The sequence below is a fragment of the Mastacembelus armatus genome, chromosome 21 (assembly GCF_900324485.2).
Source record: "Mastacembelus armatus chromosome 21, fMasArm1.2, whole genome shotgun sequence".
In the NCBI taxonomy this organism is placed as follows: domain Eukaryota; kingdom Metazoa; phylum Chordata; class Actinopteri; order Synbranchiformes; family Mastacembelidae; genus Mastacembelus; species Mastacembelus armatus.
The window spans coordinates 13,545,333-13,562,618 of NC_046653.1; the positions used below are offsets into that span (position 1 = coordinate 13,545,333).

The 17,286-nt window shown below is 40.0% G+C and overlaps 1 protein-coding gene across 1 annotated transcript; it reads left to right on the plus strand.

Moving 5' to 3' along the window:
• Window positions 1–9,665: 9,665 nt before the first annotated feature.
• tbr1b (T-box brain transcription factor 1b) lies at window positions 9,666–13,511 on the plus strand. Its single transcript, XM_026295789.1, has 6 exons — window positions 9,666–10,445; window positions 10,683–10,837; window positions 11,058–11,179; window positions 11,476–11,634; window positions 11,984–12,045; window positions 12,628–13,511. The coding sequence occupies exons 1-6, from the start codon at window positions 9,754–9,756 to the stop codon at window positions 13,469–13,471; spliced, it is 2,034 nt and encodes a 677-aa protein (XP_026151574.1). The 5' UTR covers window positions 9,666–9,753; the 3' UTR covers window positions 13,472–13,511.
• Window positions 13,512–17,286: the final 3,775 nt, after the last annotated feature.

Consider the following 17,286-nt stretch of genomic DNA (forward strand, 5'->3'; position numbering starts at 1 on the left):
GTCCTCTTACATACAGCAGTGGCTTTGCATTGGGGCTGAGATGTTGCTAGCTAACAGCAACTGCAGAAACACCTTTGGCTAAGTGTAAGGTGGACATCTTTACACCAAATGACTTAATGACTGTAAAACTGCCACCCAGATCTAATTGAAAAAGGTGCTTAAGTGTACAGTAGCTTATTGCCCAGCACAATCACACAATAACACAGCGGTTTCACAATTCATTAGCAGGTGCTTAAACGAAATACAACAATTGAAAGATGCCTGCATAATTGATTGCAGTTCACACTGTAGGTAAAGAGCAGTGATCCATCTAATGATAGTAAAAAAGTGTAGTGAGTTAGGACACAGAAGATAACACTGGCAGTGTGAGCTGTGGACAACTGTGACGACAAAGGCCTCGTCCTAACACTTTGTCAGCATAACAGATACAAACACTGTGAAGACGTTAGTCATATTCATGTTAGCAGGACCGAAGAGGATCACGCTATACCTCGATGAGGCCAGCACTGCTCTCTTGTTCTCATGCTGACCACCTTTGTCTGCTGTGTAGAAGAACATGAACCTTGTTAGAGATGCTACATACAAATCAATTCATTTATTCAGTGTTAAGAAACCATCTGGCTTGATTAGAGCTGAAAGTCATCCTGGCAGGCCAGTTTCCTGACTGACACCTCGTAGAATTAGTGGGAGGACGGGCTTCATTTACTGTCTTTGCTCAGCTCAGACTACGTGCCTTGTGATTAAGCTCGGACAGGAACTGAAAAGTCTTCCACAAGCTCCTTTTGTTGCAGTATTAAACAGATTCAGCATATCTGGGTTGTTGTTTATTAGTCTTAGATAGATATCTTAGATATAACACTTTTTGTGTTCTCTTTGTGGAAGCTGTGAAAATGGCACGCCATATGTAATACACTTGCTTGCTGTTGGTCTTGCCAATTCCCCCAAGATCAGTAATTCCTGTGCCAATGCTCACACTCTCTCTTTGTCCTTGTGATTTAATGGAGCTTGTTGGATTGGATGAGTTTCTTTTTGATGCTGTTGGTGTTTAGTTGCTGATTTGATGTCACTCGCAGTCCGGTTAAAATAACCATTGAACCAGAACATACGTGTTCAGATGTATGATGAAAAACTGAAAATTAAAAAAAGAACTACACATAATAAACAGGCAACCCAAAGCCAAATGGGAGACAGATATAGATAAATCACAGTGTAGATCTGTAATGTTTTTTTTTTTTTCCTTTTCTAATTCTGCACAAAACAAATTGGCTGCACATTTTCACACCTTGTGTAACCTGGGGATAGAAAGCGCAATTCTCCCTCGTCATACCTGTGACAACAACCTGCAAAGTGCTCCCAGTGCCCTAATCTGCAAGGTAGAGACCTGCTGCTGCTGCTGCTGCTGCATGTAGATGTTGTTTTCTTCTTCCTTAGCCGCTTGTCCCTGTGGTTTTTACATTTACACACCCACCAGAATCACACAAGGTAAAAGAGAATATGTGTCTCAAAAGCTCCCAGTTTTTTTTAACATGTTCGTGTTCAGCAGAAAGCAATAAATGCACACTGATGGTATTTGATTTAGAAATGGCAGTCAGACCATGATTTTAGCATCAACAGATGGCCAGTAGATTGGTTTAAGTGAGTAACACCACTGCCTGCTTTAGAGTTGGCTCAAGTAGTATAGTAGTGTACTACTGTCTTATCATATCTCCTTGTGTGAATGATGATGTCACCATGATAGATGCTACTCAAGTGGGACCAGACCTACTCAGTGATGCCTGTTGAGACCAGCTCTGGGAGATCCCTGTCTGGCTGCATTATTCAACAATACTCCTTACCTCTCCCAGGGAAAGGGGACTGTTGAATATTTGAAAGATAGATTTTGATTTTTTATTTAAGTGTATAGATGTAGATGGTAGAAGGGGGGGGGGGAAATAGAGATAGTGCCAGTCGGTGCAGCCTGGATGGTGACCAAGGCAACTTGCCGAGTTTTTCTAGCTGATCTACGGGACTTCTTGGCCGTCTCACTGGGGGACGTTTTGGAGAAGCGGGCTTCTCCGAGCGCCTTTTGACTGAGACTACGAGTCGATGGATCATTGATCATTTTTACTCTCCTAATTATGGCCACCATTTAGTTTAGAATTTGATCAAACTTTCTTGCATAGAGATTTTTACTCACTATGTTTTTTTGTTTGTTTGTTTGTTTTTTTGGCTTGTGCCAGTTTCTTCTCATTTCACCTTCCAAAACATTCCAAGACCTCAAGTTTTGCCATAACGCCATTAATATTCTGCCAAAATGTAAAAATAAGTAAAAGGTTCTAGGTCTCCTTTGGAATCCTGTGCTGTTTTGTTAAATTCAGCGAATCAATATTTCAGTTGCACCATAAGAAAGGAAATCTGCTCATTGATAACGTACCAAATGTGCCATTTTCAAACAGCGGCATAAAAAAGAAAACAAAAACATGGCTGCAGAACCACTGCTCAGATCCTGATGAGCGAAGCTGAGTATTGATCCATCTGGCTTCGAAGACACTGTCATGTCACCTTTGCATTTAAGTGTTATCTTGTCAGCTTCAAATGATCTAGCTGTCAGCTCTGGAAAAGATCAGCCTGTGTGATGTTGCTTTGTCTCTATTGTCCAGTTGTTTCTACAATAGCAAAATACTTCAATCCAGTGTTTCAGTTTGGTACATACCAAGATTTTTATCTGCTAATACTTGATGATCTACGTATATAGTCTTTAGAATTTCACATTTAGATGCGATTGATTGTCTGTGCCCCTTGTGCCAACGAATACACTCGCGTATTTATAGAAAGCTCTTTAATTCCACATTATGCGTGACAGTTGATTCTTTAAGTCCACAGTTTCACTCACATTTCATGATACTTCATTGGTGTCACCCACTCCATCAGATAATTAAAAAGACAACTCACAATGAATGTTATCAGAAGCTCTGTAGCAGCACAAACTAAGTGCAAATTGCTTCAAAATTGATTCCTTCTTTACAGCAGATGTAACTGATAGTGAAAGGGTGGGAATCCAGCCATGTGGTGAAAGGGCACAAACTCTTTCAGCCAAGGTGTGGTAACAGGGTGAAAATTTGAAAGCAAATTCACTCCCCGCTAATGTAGCCTACATCGCCCCTAATGATAACACACCCACCGTATTGCACTCACAGCACTAATTTCCATGTTTTCACTCACATTCACTGCAAACGCTTTTATTCCTTCTATGATTTATCATTTCCTTTTTTTTTTTTTTTTTCTTTCTTTTTTTCATATACGAGTCAGTGTACGGTGCCCAATGTCTAATTTAGTCTCAGTGTAGCGGCTTAGTTTCCTGGTCATTTAAAGAGTGGATCAGTTCCTAAAGGCTCTTGGAGATGCTGCAGGCCGGAGAGCGTGTTGGGCTGCTATAAAGGCAACAGTAGGACACCAGCCAGTAGTTCACACTTGTTGGAACATACTGGTGAGGCTGTGAAGATGGATTCTTTCTTGATTATACGGTACTGTCTGCATTTCTCATCTTTCCTTTCTAATCAGTGTGAAATAATAGCACAGTGTGATATATTCTTTTCTTTATGCCATTTCTGAAACATACAGCATTCTGTGGCACTTGTGCAGCTGTGATATTCAAATTGCAAAAATCCCTATGACTACATTTATTTCTTTATCAGCCCTACAATTGGCAAAGTTTTTCAAGAAAATAAACTGGTTTCCACGTGTTTGTTTGTGACAGCCTAGATGTGAGTGGTGGAGACATAAATCATGTCACATTTATTTTTCCTCTCAACTTGGAACATGGTTCTCTTCCCTGTAGAATTCAGAACTGATCATTAACCTTTCCTTTAGTTCCTTCCCTTGCCTGGTCACATTTCCTCTCTATTTGGTTCCTGGCCCCATATGCCACTTTCCTATTTCCTGCCTGCAGACAGCAGGGAGTAGCTCTATTATCACCTTCCTAGAGCTGTCTTTGAATGTGAGAGGCAATTCCATTTCACTCAGCCATGGGGAGGAGGAGGAGGAGGAGGAGGAGGAAAAAAAGCACACCATAGAGCACTCAGAAATTGGTTTAGGGTTACTTCTTATAGTCGAATGTAAGACTATTTTGTTTTTCTGCTCTTATTGCCTAGATTTAAGGATTATACAATGCAGTGTCTGCTACGAAGGTACAGGGTTTTGTTTTTTTTTGTAGAATTCTTCCAAATCAGAGCAAAGGTTAGGTGTCTCACGTGTGGTTGTTGTGTAAGCATTTTGTCGTCAACTCCATTCGGAAGTTATCTTCTGAAATATTAACAATCCTAAAGAAGTTAGTTTACACTACCGTGTGGCTGTGCTAAACATATGAAAGACGTCTCTATTGCATCCTCTCTCGTGTGTGTTTGCTCCATTTTGCGACATTTTACTCGAAAACCTGTGTTATTTTTGGGTTTCCCTGAGTCTTATTCCAGCTTTTATCAGCGTCTAGTTCTTTGGAATGGTAGGGCTCTTGACAATATTGCTCCTGGATAAATTAAACATGAGTTACGTAGAGTGATAATCTGTGGGCCTCTCTTTTCACACTGCATTCCCAATGAGCTGTGTGTTGGCCTGGTGTTGTTGCCTGTGATTTTAATGAAGATTATTCTTGTAACACGACAGTCGCCTGTTTGCTCCTACTCTCCCAAACAGAGAGTTTGCTTTTCAGGGATCTGTGCAGCATTTATGCTTTATTATATAAGTATTACTTTTGCAGGTCAATTACCGATTTATCATGGTTATAATTAAGGATATTTAGGTACCAAATCTTGGATGTTGATTTATCAGATAACAGGTTTTGAGTTGTTGTTTTTAGATTAAACATTCATCATCATGTCAACCTAGTTATGGATTAAACAATATGCTGGCAGACACAGCTGTGACTGGGTAATTAGTACTTATTTTCATCCTGTCTAAGCAATGTAGGCTCACATAAAAAAAAAGGCAAAGCTTAGGTTACTGGATTGGTGCCTTCTGTTTTCTATTGTTCAGGTTTAGGCAGTTTAGTGCTCAAGAAACCTCAGAGGATTCACAAAGGAGTAAGTGCACACTTCATAGCATGACTACTCTTAAAATGGAACTGATGTTTTATAAATAATTTCAAAGTTACCAACATCACCCTCACAATCACAGCAATTCAATGATATTCATTTGGCATAAGTCAGTTTCATTTCTGTGTGCTTTTCATCAGAAATGGCTTAAAAAGTAGAGTTAGTCTGAATTTTTCATGCCATGGGCTGACTGGGGACAGTGGCCATGTTCTTCACTTGCAGACGTCTGACAGTGCATGGCAGCAGAAATAACAAAATGGTCACAAACCCCAACTGCACTCCCTGGGTCACACAGACTCTTTAAAATTTAAAGAGACTAGCAACAAACCAAACAGTTGATAACAGGTCAGAAGCAGGTGATAAAAGAAGTTTTCATAGGTACATTAGCCTTTCCACTAACTTTGTGATTCCTGACATTATATCCTCATGATTTGTTAAGCCAAATAATACACATCAGAAAGCGTGAAGCAGTTGTAGGCATTGCTCTCAGGGACTGTAGTACCCAGAGGATTACTATATTTTACAAGTGTTAGTTTGCTGCCGAATTGGTATGAGACAAAATTCACACATTTATAATTATGCATGAATTGTACATACCATCAACTGTATTAATGTTATTCTAGTTTTTGTAAAGGGGCAGCGCTCAGCTGAGCAGCTTTGGTTAGCTCATGGCTCGTTCTTCCATAGGATTATACTATTGTTTCTATAGGAGTGTGTTAATTACCTTGCTAATGATGTAGAAAAGCTGACCGGCATAGAACAGGAGTTAAAAAATAGCTATAATAATAAACCGCAGAGAATAAAAATAAGTACGTGCTTTGCCCTCTGCCTAATTTAAGAGATAAAGGAATTGGCATGATCTGTCACACAGGACTGTGCTAAGCACCTTACAATAAATTGCATGTTTTATGAAAAATATGATGGACTTGAGGAACCTGTACCTGTTTTAAAACTGTATGACGTGACAAATCATCAGTTGTGTAAAACTCTTATCGAATGATCTATATTATCATATTGTCCTAATTAAGAGCTGTCTAATGATCAAATGTCTTTGTGTTATTCTCTAATTTACTGCATGTCTCTGCAAATTATTATGAAAATTAAATTTAAAGGACAACTTGTATGTTTTTATTGACCTAATAAGTAATTTGAAAATATAATAAAGAGATAAAATGAACCAGTGGCCAGAACCTGCCTTGAATGGTTGACTTTTAATAAGATAGAATGACAAATTAATTTTATTGTACTCAGCTCCAGATTTAAAAAAAAAATGCACATGTGTAAATATTTATTTTAGGTGAACAATCCCTACAGTGCAGGCTCAGGTATGGTATTAGCACAGGAGTCATTTGTATTTCCACTAAACACCAGGATCACCTGTCTTGAGGTTAATTTACTGTGAGCTGTGTGGTAAAGAATCACGCCTGGGTCTGGTCTGGCTGGGCGACCTTTAAGGCCATCAGTAATGAGCAGGTGTAGGAGTGCACTTCTGCGTAGACGCGTGTCTTGGTGTGTCCAGGGAGGGCTGCTAATAAGGGTTTAAAAGCCACAACTGTCCACTCCGCCCCTTAGCAGGCCTCCTGCTGCCTTTTCTGTCAGAGAGCACCCTGATTCCCTCTGACAGAACAGATCACTGATGGCAGGAAACCACAGGGGGCAATAGTTATGGTGGCAGAGCACAAAGCATCGCCACACTTAATCAGATTACCCATGCTAGTTAATTAAAGACTTAAGGTAAATAAGGGTTTTGCCTTTTTTTTAAATCAAAAGGCCAGGAAGAAGGGATGAAATACGTCACTTTGATTTATTGATGGAAATTGCAGTGTGACATCTGGCAAACAACATATAAATAACTTAAAGGCCATCTTAAATGCATTCCCATGAAATTTTTAGTGCTGCTGTAATATAAGCCACTACCTGTCATGAATCCCAAATAACCTTGGCTCTATCCTCTTAGTTCAGCCCAGTGTGCCTCATTCCTTATTACTGGCCTGACAAGGAAATGTTTACCCATCCGACAAGAGACAAGCCATTTCATAGTCGGAAAAAGCAATTTCACCTGACTGGAGGAGCACACTATGTCCCCATATCCTTGCTGGCTATAATTTTGTTGTCATTTTGTGTGCTGTGATCATATCATTGAAGTGACAGTAGTGGGCATTAGGTAAAGTCCCTAAGCTGGTGCTCACTTTCAGGCTTTTTCTCTCCTTGTCATTCACATTGATTAGATTAGACCCAGGTGGCAAGCAGATTCCAGCAGTACAACAATAAAAAATGGTGATGCAGAGTTCGATAAAACGCACATTGATTTATACTCAGCCGAGCATTGTTAACAGGAGCTGACTTTATGAAAAACATCTATTCTTTTAAGCATAGATTATTTTCTTACAGATTATTTGAGGATGTTCCTAATAGGGAGAGTTCAAAGATCATTGTTGTTTAGTTTAGGATATTTTATTATACAATATATTCATCGCCAAACCATAGACACATACATGCAGTTTTTAGAATTTAAATTAAAAGTTATAATTATTTTGAAGTAGAAATAACATAACTACTACCATTTACAGGGAACCAGCACATTAAGCTCAGCTGGTCATTGGAGGGTTTTGTGTGAGGCAGGAGGCAGAAAGCCGAACCCTGCACTATACCATCTCCCTGAGGAGCAAGGCTGGCCACAGGCATAACAAATCAGCCCCCACCTCTTGGGTTATGTCCACTAGCTGACTGAGCCAATCCAAAGAGAGGGCTTAGTCTGATAAACAGGCACCAGAGCACCTGGGGAAACACACTGCGTTGCTGCATGGGTGACTCAACAATTGGTTTGTTCAGGAGGGAAAAAAAAAAAAAAGCAAGCCCATTTTGCTTATTAAAGATCAGTGATGGAAGTGAACCATAATCCTGTAATGAGGAGAGCAGAGAGTGGCCTCTTTTTCTTGGGCACAGACAAGCCTGTGCTTGCATTTTTCACAAGAATAGATTGCTGGACCCTATAGCCCTACTGTAATGACCCTTCTTGTTAGCTTTAGAGATTCATGGCTGTTCATTAGCGATACAAACTTGCGGATGCACCCACTAGTGAAATAGCCCATGATCGGTCTTCTCTTAAACTTGTCTGGGTCAGGTTGTTCTATGCACACTTGCTGATTAATGACACTACAGTGTAACTAAACCAAAAGTTATTCAGTGAAGTGGAGCTCATCAGTTTTTGAGGTTGTACCCAGTGATGTTGTTGAAGACTGCTAAAGGTGTTACTAATACTTTGTCTGCCCTGAATTACATACACAGGATGGAGAGATAAACCACCATACAATCAAATAAATCTCCATACAGTTTAGGTTAACATCACAGTGTTGAAACAATACCTCTCTGACATTATAAATATCACACTGAGTTACATTGTTGTTCAGGTGTAGCACAAACACATAAACCAGTGCAATTAAAAATAAGCCTTAGAGTCATAGTCAGTGGACTGTCTATAAAGCCACTCCCCTTGACTGAGCAATCTGTGTTAACTTGGTAATAACATTTTTAGTGAGATAAGCAGGAAGGCTGGTAGTTAAGTTGTATTCTGATACTTTATTTCATATTCTGACATCAACACCAGGCAGATAAAGCTTCGTTATACTTCAGTCTGTGAAAAGTTTCATTAAACCACGGGATATTTTGTGTTTTTATATGCTATTTTCTATTTAAATTCATATTTACTGAGCTTTACAGTGCTCATTGTTCTGATTCTTGCTCCTCTGGAAGAGATCTGCATTTAGGTTTATTCTTTTTAAATGTTTTTTAGTTTCTGACTTATTAGGGGTTTTAATGGGACTCGTTTGATTATGAACTAAAATGTGTTAAAATTTCAAATCAACAGTCACCATTGTGGCACATTGCGTTTTTACAAATTTTCTTTTTCTACCTCTGAGCTCTATTTGCCACGGAAGCCCCTGTTATCAGTGCACTGGTTCATAAGTTTAGCGCATAAAATATTTACCAGCAGTGGGACTCATAAACACATCTTCAGTGGGACGCCATGATTTCACGCTATATCACAAACATTTTAAGGCATCAGATGCGCTGCCTGTCATGGACTGTCATTTTTGGTGTGTTAATAATATATCTAGGTTTTTTCCCTCAGACATACTTTGGCACTCTTAGCACATAAATAGGTAAATAACACGGATAAATAGGTAAAATAACGCACGTGACAGAGACACCTGACAATAGAATAGAATTTTTTTATTTGTTATATTATTCTTGTTCATCTACCATATATATATATATATACAGTTTATATATATATAAACCCAGCTGGTCATTGGGTATATATATATATATATATATATATATGTTAAAAGAGAGTGTCTGAATCCATATGCTTTAATCAAATATAGGCCCATGTCACACTACAAACAAATCACTTTGCTCACAGCGTTCCTCATATTGTCCTAATTAAGAGCTGTCTAATTAAATTACAGCCCTGAGTTAACCAATGGCAATACTTGTTTCATTAGCAAAGCAGGGAGAGTGATGGAAAGAAAATCCTTCCTGATTGCAGGATAGTGTCAGTTGGCTAATTTGCAGCCTTCGATACCTCAAGTCATAGCAAGGCGTTTTCATAGTGTTAGATTAGGAAAGGCGTGTGCAAAAGCTTGTGATATAGGTTGAGCTAACAGTGGCTTCCTATTGAGCTATGCAGGTCGAGAATTGCATCTCGCCAGCGAGTGATCTCTCCAAGAAATTTATGAATGTGGGCAGTGGCTTTTCGAGCTCCGATGGATCAGAGCTTTCGTTGCAGGACCATCCTATTATATCTGCAAGTGACAACCTGGAGAGAAGTTCACCTCTGAAAAAAAACTCTAGGGAGATGACGAATCAGTCAGAGGCAGACAATTTTCCCGACTCCAAGGACGCATCAGGGGACGTCCAGAGGGGCAAACTCTCTCCTGATCTTCACGGAGTCTCTGACATCCGTCATAATTTCGATGGATCTGCAGGAGAAAGGTACATCTTTTCACCATCTACTCAGCCACAGTCAGTCTCTGCAACTCCCAGTGCCATGTTCCCGTACCCGAGCCAACATGGACCAGCGCACCCGGCTTTTTCTATTGGAAGTCCCAGCCGATATATGGCCCATCATCCGGTCATAACTAATGGAGCTTACAACAGTCTTCTAACCAACACTTCTCCTCAAGGCTACCCGGCTGCAGGCTATCCTTACGCGCAACAGTATGGACACACTTACCAAGGAGGGGCTTTTTACCAGTTCTCTTCGGCACAAGCAGGACTGGTTCCGGGGAAAGCGCAGGTGTATCTGTGCAACAGGGCCCTGTGGCTGAAGTTTCACAGACACCAAACTGAGATGATCATCACAAAGCAAGGACGGTAAGTGCGCGTCCACAGGCGTATCTGACAAACACCTGCAGAATTACTCGATTTCTGGCTACACCACCCTCCTGGTTTCGTGGCAAATTGAAGTGTATTAATATCAAAATCGCTTTTTTCCCCAAAATAAAAACACGGCATCACACCGAGGCAATCTGATTTTTTGTGCGTTTTTTTTAAATTTAGTTTTTGTCATGCGAAGCATTTTATAAATCTGCGTTTCTTTATTTTCCACAGACGAATGTTTCCATTTTTAAGCTTCAACATTTCTGGCCTTGACCCAACTGCTCACTACAACATATTTGTGGATGTAATACTTGCTGATCCAAATCACTGGCGATTTCAAGGAGGAAAATGGGTACCATGTGGAAAAGCAGACACAAATGTAATAGGTATCAATTGTTTGAATTATTACATTTATCGCACATCATAAGATAGAAATAGTTAATTAATGGCACGTTTCTGACCGCAGTTAGTGGATAAAAATTAAGACTGACAATTTTTGCGTCAAAAGAAATTCTGTAAGGAATATCAGTCATATATATATATATATATATATATATATAGTATTTCAATGTTTTGTTTTTTTTTATTTATGTATCTTTTAAATAGGAAATAGGGTTTACATGCACCCGGACTCACCAAATACCGGCGCGCACTGGATGCGTCAAGAAATATCATTTGGAAAGCTCAAGCTTACAAACAACAAAGGTGCCTCCAATAACACGGGACAGGTAAAGCAATGCTGTATCTAAAGTTTCATATATTTTTGGATCATTTATTAAAATACCTGTTGGAAACATGCAAAGGTACATTTAGATTTTTTTCCCCCCTTTCATAACTTCTTTTTCGTGCTCGGGCTAAATCGTATTTTTTCTTTAGGATTTCTTTGCTATAATTTACAGCACAGGATTTTCAGTGTTATAATAATACCGACAAAATGAAGCTGGATCAGTTTAATATCATGTTCAATCATCTATCCAAACTTTGAAATTGAGTTTCTGACGTGCGTCTTTATTTGAATCTCCAGATGGTGGTTCTCCAGTCTCTCCACAAGTACCAGCCCAGGCTCCATGTGGTCGAAGTAAACGAAGATGGGACAGAGGACACCAGCCAACCAGGGAGAGTCCAGACTTTCACCTTCACCGAAACGCAGTTCATCGCAGTCACTGCTTACCAGAATACCGATGTAATGTTTGACACAACACTGTCATTTTTTACCCTGATGTGTCAATTTCTCATCCGTTTTAACGATGATAATTTCACTGCAACAAGAGACTGGATTGTCTGCCTTTTTAAAATATTATTTTAGTTTGTTTTTTTTTTTAACACAGAAGAACCAGATGGATTTCAAGGAGAAAGAGAGAAAAAAACTCAATTTTTAACAAGTTGATTGGGAATTATCTCACCTCGCTTTCACACACACACACACACACACTCACACACACACATACACGCACGCGCGCGCACGCACGCAAAATCAAATATGATTTCACTCTGCTCTTTGTTTCCTAACAAGAACATAATTTTCCCCACAGATTACGCAGCTGAAAATTGACCACAACCCGTTCGCAAAAGGATTTCGTGACAACTATGACACGTAAGATCATTTTTTTTCTATTATTATCTATTTGATTACAATTATGTTCATTTTTGTGTGTGTTTTGTTACATGCTGCTGTAATTTGATTTCATAAAAAGACACAGTTGCCGTGATAGTATTTTCTTTTTAAAAGCGTTAAATGGATTTCTATATTTCTGCTGAATATTTTTATATTTTATTTTGGAGATGGAGATCTGTTTTGATCAATTTTGAATTGACTGCAACTAAAACCAGGGGTTTGCAGTTTACCAGACAGAAATGTCATGTAAAGAAATATCCGCTGTTTAAATTACATGTAATCTATTAAAAACGCGTGAGTTCGGTTTTTTTGAGGGAAATTAAGTTTCATATTGAAACATTTGAAAACGACTGAACAAACCGGTACATTTTTGTCAGTTCATTGTTTCATGTATGAGTGTTTTTCTTTGTATTAGACAGTTGGAATAATGTCAAAGGAGATGTGATATTTCTGGTTAAATAAATGAACTGCAGATAAAATCCAAGGTTTCTTTGATTTTTTAGTTGACCAACTAAAACGCACAGTTTAGTCTCTGAATTGTTTCTGTTTTTCTCTTTTCAGTGTCTACACAGGCTGCGACATTGACCGCCTAACTCCATCACCGGGTGACTCTCCGCGTTCACAGATCGTGCCGGGTGCGAGATATGCCATGCCTAGCTCTTTCCTGCAGGACCAATTTGTCAGCACTTATGCCAAATCTCGCTTTCACCCTGGCGTGGGGACTGCTCCTGGCACGGAGCGCAGCGTCCCACTCGGCAACAGCTTGCTATCCCCGCAGCAAACCGAGGAGCCCACTGTTGCCACCCCCCCGCAGCGATGGTTTGTCACCCCTGCCAACAACCGACTGGACTTTGCTGCCTCGGCATACGACGCCGCTGATTTCGCCGGTAACGCGGCCACCTTGCTGTCCTACGCAGCGGCCGGAGTGAAAGCTCTTCCCCTGCCGACTGCAGGCTGCTCCAACCGGCCTCTTGGCTATTACGCAGACCCGTCAGGCTGGGGAGGACGCACGCCGCCGCAGTATTGTGGTGTAAATAGCAAGTCCAGCTCGGTCTTTTCCTGCTGGCCCGCCAACTCTATCGGTGGCAGAGCGGCCACCAATTACCTGGCCGAAGAAGGAGACTCCATCCCGACAGAGAGGTCACCGATCGGCGTCTCGGAGGAGACCAAACCAAAGGACATGACATCAGAGTCGAGCTGGATAGAGACGCCGTCCTCCATCAAATCAATTGATTCAAGCGATTCTGGGATCTTTGAACAGGCCAAGAGGAGAAGAATCTCACCCTCTGCCACGCCGGTTCCAGAGACAGTGTCCCCGTTAAAATCGGAGCTGCTGGCACCGAGAGAGTGTGAGAAGAACTGCACAAAGGACATTGGTTATTACAGTTTCTATCCCCACAGTTAAAACAAAGAAAATGTGCACATATCTATCTATCTATCTATCTATCTATCTATCTATCTATCTATCTATCTATCTATCTATCTATCTATCTATCTATCTATCGGATTATCAATAAAAATGAAAAAGACGAAAGGACTCCACCTCCACAATTAATGGCCAAAGTGTAAATTCTTCCACTGCTGACTACTCGGTCCTTTCATGGGTTGGGCGCTTTCTTTCTACACTGTTAAAGTGGACAAACACTGTAATTATGAATATAATGTACATAGTATTGAACATTTGGTGATAGTGATTGGATGTACACAAAATAGATGAAATCAGATTCATAAGTAGTGTTTAAAAAAAAAGCGAACCCTCTTCTGTTAAGTAGCCTAATAAACTGTTAGTGGAAAAAAAAGATATTGTAAATGAAATGTTCTTGTGTAGCATATACTGGCATAATAATTCCTGTCAGTGGGGCGAGGGGTGGGGGGTGGGGGAAGAAAAAATGTATTTTGTACTTTATCGAAGCTGTAGGCTACTAAAAGTTTATGACGTTACCGATCACTGCTACATTCATGATACATGTGGTTAAAGAAGTTATAAATGTTGGTAATGTAGACTTAGAGACCTTTTTCTATGTGTTTATTTAAGCCGGTTATTTTTCATAACCTGTATGATATGCTGTTGTGAAAATCTCTCTGTATCTGCTGTAATGTGATTGAAACATAATAAATGATGTTATCATCAGGACAAGTAAGAAACGTTTTATTCGTTATCATGTAAAAAAAAAGAGGTTAATTACATTTTAAATGTCTTTACTGAGACAGAGTTTGCATTTGACTAATTTTTCGCGAACGCATCACTTGTGGAGACACGTCCCTGCAGAAACACAAAGCGGTTACACGATAAGGAAACCGTGAAGGTGCTGATGGATGACAGGGCCCCAAACAAACGTGCGTTTTTAAGATTTAAAAACAACAACAACAACAACAACAACAACAACAACAATAACAACAACCTGTTTGCGTTTCCAAAAGGCCCGTTTAATGAGACGTGGTACAGCTCAAAAGTTAAATAAGGAGCAAACATAATGGGAAATTAATAATGAGACAGCGGGAGTGCTGCTATATGTTGATGTGTACATTTATATTCGTCATGACTCCATGTGGAGGAGAGAAAAAAAATCAAAAATCAAAATGAGTAAATCTTCCCTCTGACTCAACAATAATGATTGTCGCAGCAGCATTTGGTTGGAATTGACTTTTCCATTTTACATAGTTTGCCAAGAAATTTAGGAAGGCGAAAACTTTCTCTTTTTTTTTGTCATAGTTACACACACTGAAAAACTGTGAAGTTGACAAATTTTCTGTTCGGCAGCCAAAGGAAGTGACACGTCATAAGAAAGTCTTGCCTGTGTGAAAATGTGCAAAGGACGAGGACAGAGTCCCAGTAGTCAGGTGTAAGGATAAACCTCACGACATGTGATGTTATAAAATATGTGGTGAAAGTAAACCTGTTTTTTTTTTTTGAAGTATAAGTGATTGCAAAATGATTGTTAATTGCCGTTGAAGGAGTCATCCTCTGGCTCTGCTCTGCCTTAATTACAGGTTTTTTTTTTTTTTATTGCGTCATTTGAACAAATATTGAAGCCAAATACCAAACACGTGACGTTAGGGATGTATATCTAATTAAACTCATTCAACGTGAAGGACAATCTTGCAGCTGTGAATAAAAGGTGTGGTACTCATCTCGTCATATGTGTGTGTGTGTGTGTGTGTGTAAATGCTCTGTCAGTCAGTGAGAGGCCTTCCCGGGGATAAACAGCAGATGGCGATAGATGAAAGCAGGTCCTGTAGTCACACAGCTCTTGGGTTGTTTGTGGCTCAGGGGTCAACTGCTGTCCAGGCATGGACGGGTCATGAAAAATTGGGCCCCTGGGCACAAAGATGTAAAAGGCCCCTAAGTGATCTGTCATCAATTTGAGTTGTCTCTTCGTAGTTTTGTGTCTTTTTTAGCCATTTTGTTTTTCAGCTTTTCATAGTCATATTGCACCAGTACCTACTTGATTTGTGTTTATTTTAGTAGGTTTTTCAGATTGTGCTATTCACTTTGCAGCATTTGAGGTTGATTCACTGCCTGTTTTTAGTGCTTTTATGTCTTTGTAGCTGCTTTGCATCCATTTTTTCCTCTGCATTTTGTTGTTGTTTGCAGACTTTCCAATGGAGAGGTTAGAGTCCCTTTACAGTCCCTCTCTATTGCCTCCTGACCCCTTTGGACCCTTGGCCTGTGCCCAGTAGGCCCGTTCAGTAATCCTTCCATGTGTCTGGGGGCAACTATAACAAATCTGATTAAAAAATTAACTATTAAATAAATAAAAAAAAGTACTGCAGTTTCCCTTTACATTCAGCCACACATGGGTTGTGATCTACACCAGATGGTGGTGCTTTAATATTATTAAGGAATCCCTACTGATAACAGGACTCAAAAGTGCAGTGCCAAATGCCTGTTTAGTAGCCATCCCCAACGATATGAATTCACGATTGAAGTTACAGTTCAAATAGCAGTGTGAAAATAACACATTCTCCATCTGTTGGCATAGGTGGCTGGAACACCTGCACCCAGTCGGATGAAACTCTCCATGTAAAGGCTTGTTCATCTCCATCCCCAACTTTGGTAACTTCAGTACAAGCCATGTCAGCTTCTCCGTGATAGAGTCTTTTAACAATAATTTGTAGTTGATAGATTGTAGAAAATGGTCTTCAGAGGGAAGTGGAGCAGTACCTCTGGATGTGGGACGGGGTGAAATTGTGCCAGCAACACAGTCACCTCCGCCTTTGCCACTGGGATGAAATGTGACTATTTCAGTAGTAAAAAAAAAAAGAAAAGAAAAAAAAGCTGGAGTTAGTTCCCGTCCATGCCCATCTTATTCTAAGCCATATGCATGTTCCTATCACTGCTCCACTGAAAACACTAAGCCTGATAAACTGTCTCTCTTTTTGTGAATTTATAAAATCACTTCCATTTAATCCCTTACTGTGTGACTTTGCTCAGAGTTTCTCCATTTTTATTCACAAAGATCCTCTGCATATGAGCTGATTTAGCAGTAACACATCTGCTGCTCTCCATCTTCAGTTAGATGTCACAAGATGCTGGAGCTCAGAAAAGCAATTGTCAGAGATGTACAAAGCAAAACTGTATGGGACTGACATCTTCTACGTCATTATTGCAGAGAATTTGTAAACACCACCGAAAAATATGGAATTCATTAAGTGACTGACAAGATGTTTTTTATGCCATTAAACTAATTTCTTACTTGATTTCTGGCTCTCAGTTTCCATTAACTAGGAGAGAGATGCTGTAGGGCACGTGTGTGGAAAAACTATACACAGATGGTAAATCAGAGACTTTGACTGCAGCCTTTTCTGCTAAAATAGCCCCTTTATGAGTAAGCCTATGCCCACTGGTTGTAATAAAAAAAACAAACAAACAAACAAACAAAAAACCATGAAATGCATTGTTATATAACACACAGCATCAGAAAGCACATTTTAACGGACACCTTAGCAGAGAAAACATCATCTCCACTGATTTCACTCACTAAACATTTCAGTCCACGTCAGCTCCAGCAGAGATGCGCATGTGTTTTCTTAGGGACAGTGTGTGAGAAGCGCAAATCGTCTCTGAGCTGCGGACCGACGGACGGTGCTATAAACACGTGACCACCGTGTGGTCGCTCAGTCACTGCTACACCTGACGGGATTACACACACACACACACACACAGCGGAGGTCTCTGCTCCGGCTCTCTATTGACGCGGAGCCGCAGGAAGGACAGCG